Genomic DNA, 6000 nt, shown 5'->3' on the forward strand with positions numbered 1-6000 from the left:
TCACACATAGGACACTTGATTAGTTTACTAGTAAGAGGTTGGACCAGGGGTGGGCAACTCCAGGCCTCGAGGGCCGGTGTCCTGCAGGTTTTAAATAACACCCTGGGTCAACACACCTGAATCACATGATTAGTTTGTTACCAGGCCTCTGGAGAACTTCAGGACATGTTGAGGAGCTAATTTAGCCATTTGAATCAGCTGTGTTGGATCAAGGACATCTAAAACCTGCAGGACACCAGCCCTTGAGACCTGGAGTTGCCCACCCCTGGGTTAGACTCTCTTTTGCCTTCAGCTGTCTTGCAACCAGGGGTGTTGAACCCCTGGTTGCCTACTTCAGCGTGCGTGTGTGTGTGAGTGTGTGAGAGAGAGAGAGAGAGAGAGCTGGTGAATGTGGGATTGATTGATTGACTACTTTTAGTGCTCAGGTGAGTAGAAAAGTGATATCTAAGTACCAGTGCTGCAGAGTTGTTTGCTGATTGCTGAGGTGCACAGTGAATAACAGTTGCAAACACTCATCTGATTTAGTAGCTGCAGAGATCCAAACCTCCTCTGACATTAACATCTGCACACAAACTATGTGCTGGGACCTTAATGGCATTGGTTTCAGTGGTCATCTCCTGTAGGTGTAATATGTAGGTGGACCACGAGCTCCTTATGTTTTAATGAGTTAATAGTTGCAGATTCAAAATGTTTCTGTGCTCATCTTTGGCACCAAGATCCCATATTTTACCTCTATGCCCATTTTTTTTCAAAATATTTTGCCTTTTCATAAGGCATAGGGATGTCAGGTTCCTCACACTCTGCAGCACTCAGCTCCAACAGAACAAAGAAATATGATGATGGGATATAGAGATGTTGATATTGATGCTCAAATTTGGTCATAGTAAAAAATTGTTTAGAAAAGAAATGAAAAATTAAATGAAAATTTTTGCTTTAGAGTTTTAGAAATTGTGACACCTGGAATTTTGCATGTGTTTTTCATTCATGAAAAATGATTTTATCTGCCTAGTTATGAAGTTACAGTATGAGGGCTTAAAAACTATTTTAAAAAATTGACTTAAAAGTCAACCATTTTACCGTATGAGGGCTTGTAACTCAGTTTTCATCGTATGAATGTAAAAATTTGGTTTCAATAGATAAGTGTTAGGTATTATTTTAAAACAATCACTTAGTTCTGGGAGGATCAGATAAGAAATGTTCTCAGATTTGATTAATGTGTATAGTTCATAAAATCAAACTAATATTCACTCACGTGCTGGATATATGGTGCTTATATCATCTTATCTCTTTTGTAGATTGTGTTTTTTATTCTTTTTGGCCCGTCTTTCTGCATTTCCAGCTTAATGGAGTTTTCGCCCTATCAAAAGATAAAGCTATGTTTTGCTCGATGCCAAGTGCATACTCAAAAGGAAACATTACTTTTATCTCTTTAAATAAAGAAATAAAGCAGTATGGCTGGTATTTCAGCTACAACATTCCAGTTGGTTGTATACTTAAACCTGTGTGTAGTTACAGTTCACATAGTTCATATTTGTTTCCATTTGCCACACTTCTTTTCTCTCTCTCTAATGTCCGAACCTCTGTCCCTGCTCCAGGCATTCGTTATCTCCTTCACGTCAGACTTCATCCCTCGGATGGTTTACCAGTACATGTACAGTCCTGATGGCTCCATGCATGGATTTGTCAACCATACACTGTCTTCTTTTAATGTCAGCCACTTCCAGGATGGCAAAGAACCCATGGATCCATCACACTTTGGCTACCCTGTTGTAATATGCAGGTAGGAAATTATTCTCAGGTTACAACTGTCATAACATTTCAATAAATGTAAAAACTTTTTGAAATAGGTATTTCAAAAAGTTTAGTTATTGTTATGCTTCTTTAAAAACCTATTTGTGAGTAAAAAGCAAATCAGTGATTTTAGATGATTTTTAAATCATTTGTGAATCAGTGCCTCCAGCAGTCAGGTTATTAATCGAGTCATTGTTGGCAATGACTTCTAAATTAAATGCAAATGAGTACAGTGCTTTACAATGAAGGAAGCTATTTTAGTCTTTATTTATTTCAATAAATAAACTCTTAAGCCCAGAGATGTGCCATTCTGTAATCCTTGCACAAGCTTTTCAATCCATTGCAATTACTCCTCTTGTCTACATGCTGAAGCATCCCCAGACAAGGTACTGAGCCTCAATGCATCCAATGTGAGTGTATGTGAATGTTAGATAAGGCACTTAGCCTTAGAGAAAATCATCATCAAATAAATGTGTGTGTATGAGGCTTTTAGTAAAATGCACTTTAATTGCTAAACTAGACTGGAAAAGTGCTATATAACAAGTCCATTTACCATATTACTAAAACGAAAAAGAATCTGGTGACAAAGCTGTCGGCACAGAAAGAGGAAAGAAAAGCAAGGAAACACTAAGGACTGACGCTTAACAGAGACCAAGGATACAAAGCTGGCACTGGAAGTGTAAACCATAGAAACATGCAACCAAAACTATATACAAAGACAGCAAGCGGAATTCAAATACCAAAAAGTTTGAGATAAGTTTGTGTGTCCAGCAGAAGTTACCATGGTGATTTAGCAAGTTAAAAAAGACACTTTCATGACACAGAAAAGCAATAAGTATATAAGAAATAATATAGGTGGTATAGAACTGTGCTGACAATGCTAACGCTAATGGACTTGGAAAAAAAATGTTGGATTATTCTTTCTTTCTCTGGCTAGCTTAATTGCTGTGTACAGACAGCCATACAAAAAGGGTGGCACCTATGGCAGGAGACACACCGATAGAGGGTCAAAATCACAGCAGGCCTTGCTGGAACGTAACACTGTCAGGGAGTTTCTGGTTTGTTAAACACATGTTGAGGGGAACATCTGGGAGATTGCACTACTTCTAAATTATCCCTATCTAATCATTTAGATTATATGTACTGGCCTGGTTTTGCCAGAAATTTCTTCTCAAAATTGAGTGTTAAATTGTGACCAAATGTGATACCTGTTTTTTGTCACTAAGGTATAAAGACTACAGAGAACCACCTTGGTCAAACACACCATATGAGCTATCCAAGGAATTCTGGGCAGTGCTGGCTGTCCGTCTGGCTTTTGTTATTGTTTTCCAGGTAGGTAATACATAAAGCAATTACTAGTAATGTTCTTATGAATTTATTTTATTGAATTATCACATACCTTTTAAAGAGAGGTGCTGAACTATGATTCTGACGTGGGGTCTGGTCAGAACAACCTACATTTCATTATAGCAGCCAACATAAATCACCACAGTTGAGTAGAACAACCAGAAATTCAGAAACTGATCACATAGTCCATGGACAGGAACTTACTTGTAGCTGAAAAGTAAGGTCATGTCTACTCAAACTGGCAGTTCAAGGAGACAGGGAGAACATACAGGAACCTGATTGTTGTGAGGTGACTGATACCTCCTGTACCACCGCTCTCTACTTGTTGCACAGTTGAATATCAAACACTAGATAGACAAAAGTACTAAGACACCAACACATTACACCCACAGGAGTTGCTCAGCCATGGAAACTTACTGAATCTCCTGGTGCACAGTTTTGTCTTTGTGTTAGTGCCAGAGGAGCTTTGGAACGCTCCAGTTAATATGTTTGTCCATATAGTGTATAAGGAATTTTAGTATGGTTAGTCAAGGCCAAAACCATATAAACCTTTTGTCCTATCTCACTCTGCTCTCTTTTCTTTCCCTCACCCTCACGGGTTTTGAAAGATGGCTGCTGCTCCCTGAGCCTGGTTCTGCCAGAGGTTTCTTCCTGTTAAAAGATAGTTTTTCCTTCCTGGGAGTTGTCTGATTGCTGGGGTTTTCTCTTTATTATAGTAGGATTCTTATCTTACACTATAAAGTGCCTTGGTGCTGTTGTAATTTGGCACAATATAAATAAAATTGAACTGAATTGATTTAAAATGAACTATATATGCCAAACGGTTGAAATTTTTAGAAAAACATAAAAGCATGTGACCTACGGGATGTTGGGGATTCAGACTGTGGAAGTTCTGAGATTATTTTTTTGTTTTTACCAGAAGAAAAATTGCTGAGTTGTCCCATTTCTTTCATTTATTTCTGACAGAACGTTGTGATGCTCATGAATGACATTGTTGACTGGCTAATCCCAGACATCCCAAAAGATATCAGCCTGCAGATCCACAAGGAGAAGATTTTATTGGTAGAGCTGTTCATGAAAGAAGAGCAGGGCAAGAGCTATATCATTGACAGCAGCACTTCAACAGATGGAAAGGAAAACTGCAGCAAACACAACAACAACAGCAAAGTGGCGCCCCCACGCTCCCGACGGCATACCAACAGCACCAAAAGCTTCTAACAGCCATGCTAGCAGCTATGGCTAGTAGCTATTAGTTTAAGTAGGTTTGACATGTCGAAGCTTGCTATTAGTTCTCTCTCAGGACAGACTAAATTGTATGTAAATTGTATGTTTTCTTAATATTCTTAACATTCCAATGACTGGGACAGCAGTTGGCCAAAGAGATGTGAGAAAATTAAATCTGTGGCCAAATATGTTGCATGTTTTTGTTGAGCTGTGAAACTCTGTCACTCCATGTGTGCACCCTCAAATGTATTTATGTGCTTAAGAATGTCTGATTGTGTACTCAAATTAATGACTTTGTAAATCAAAATGTAAAAGTGTATTCATTCTTACATGCATTACAGCTGAAATTTTTTATATAATCCTTTAAATACTCACAAATGTTAGAATACGCACAAAAATGATGACAAATTGTGTGCATAATTTTTTTTTACCAGCATACACATTAGAATCAGAAAATGTGAATTCAAAGAAATCAATATAGAAACTTCATTAAACTGTGACTAATCAAAATTTACAACCTGCTGTTAGAAAATAAACATTTTTAATTCGCTGTATGGAACAAAATTTAAATCAGAATTTTTTTTTATTAAATTCTCCTTGAATAACACAGGTCTGCAACCAAAAAACTGAATAGGATTTGTTTGACTGAAACTGGGAAAAATATTTTTAAAATTCCAAAAACCTGGTATCCTATACTTGAGTCAAAAAACCATATCCAGTAACGTTTTCTAAAAGCAAGAGAATAGAAAATGCGAGGAATTGAGAAGGGGGCGGATACTGGGAGTTTGCGCTGTGAGGAGCTCAGATGGTCCATGTCCCATTCTTCAAGACATCCCAACAGATCTATTTTGTTCAGTGGTAAGGAATCTCAGAAAAATTATGCAAAATTAGTTAATTGTAATAAAATATTGATTTTTTTTCATTGCTGTTGTGATTTCTTTTTAATGTAAACTCCTCATGATTTGCAAAAACACTGTATGTGATGGAGGGAAATTGAGATCATTTTTAGATTCAGCACCCTAAAATATCATTTTTATTTTCTTTTGCAGACCTGTGTAATCAGGCCTCATCTTAAAGAAGACCTCACTCCAATGCAGTTCACTCTCAGACTGCCTTGTTTAGGATATGTAAACCTTTAAAGCCCAAATCATGATTTTTTATTTTTATTTTTTGGAAAATTGAGTTTTTGAGGATCCTTGTGACAATTTCTTAAGAAATGAAATTTGAATTTGCATATATTCGTTTTCATTTTTAACTTCTTTGTTACCTCCAGTTTTGGAGGTCCTACACTGATTATGTAGAAGTCTCAAATCGTATGCATCATATATGATAAATTTGCCTTTAAAGGGTTGAAAGTTGAATGTATACACCACTCTGCATTTAATCAGCATGCAATATCTGAAATTCTATTTCAGCTAACAGCTGATTATGGCTCAGTAAACCTACTCTTTGATATTTGAAACTCAGAGCAAACAGGTTGCTTCAAAACTGTTTAAAAGAGGTAACGCTATACATTCCCTTCACCTACACTGGTCTTTGTTGCATTTTAATGGACAACTCCTCTATATAGCAACTTTTACTTAAGTAAAACTATTAACCTGATTTTTTTTCTTCCTTTTAAAATCAAGTCTTTGGTAA

At 37.0% G+C, this 6000-nt stretch overlaps 1 protein-coding gene across 1 annotated transcript in view; it reads left to right on the forward strand.

Moving 5' to 3' along the window:
* Positions 1 to 5774, forward strand: part of ano1b (anoctamin 1, calcium activated chloride channel b) — a 38685-nt gene extending 32911 nt beyond the window's left edge. The window contains exons 22-24 of the mRNA XM_085283144.1: positions 1596 to 1780; positions 3018 to 3123; positions 4105 to 5774. Coding sequence (XP_085139270.1) covers positions 1596 to 1780; positions 3018 to 3123; positions 4105 to 4356 — 543 coding nt within the window. The 3' untranslated portion in view covers positions 4357 to 5774. The remainder of the gene's footprint in view (positions 1 to 1595; positions 1781 to 3017; positions 3124 to 4104) is intronic.
* Positions 5775 to 6000: the final 226 nt, after the last annotated feature.

The sequence above is a fragment of the Mchenga conophoros genome, linkage group LG7, assembly GCF_057382185.1.
Source record: "Mchenga conophoros isolate Kocher_MC1m ecotype Shallow Benthic linkage group LG7, M_conophoros_male_GT1.1, whole genome shotgun sequence".
NCBI classification, from domain to species: Eukaryota; Metazoa; Chordata; class Actinopteri; order Cichliformes; family Cichlidae; genus Mchenga; species Mchenga conophoros.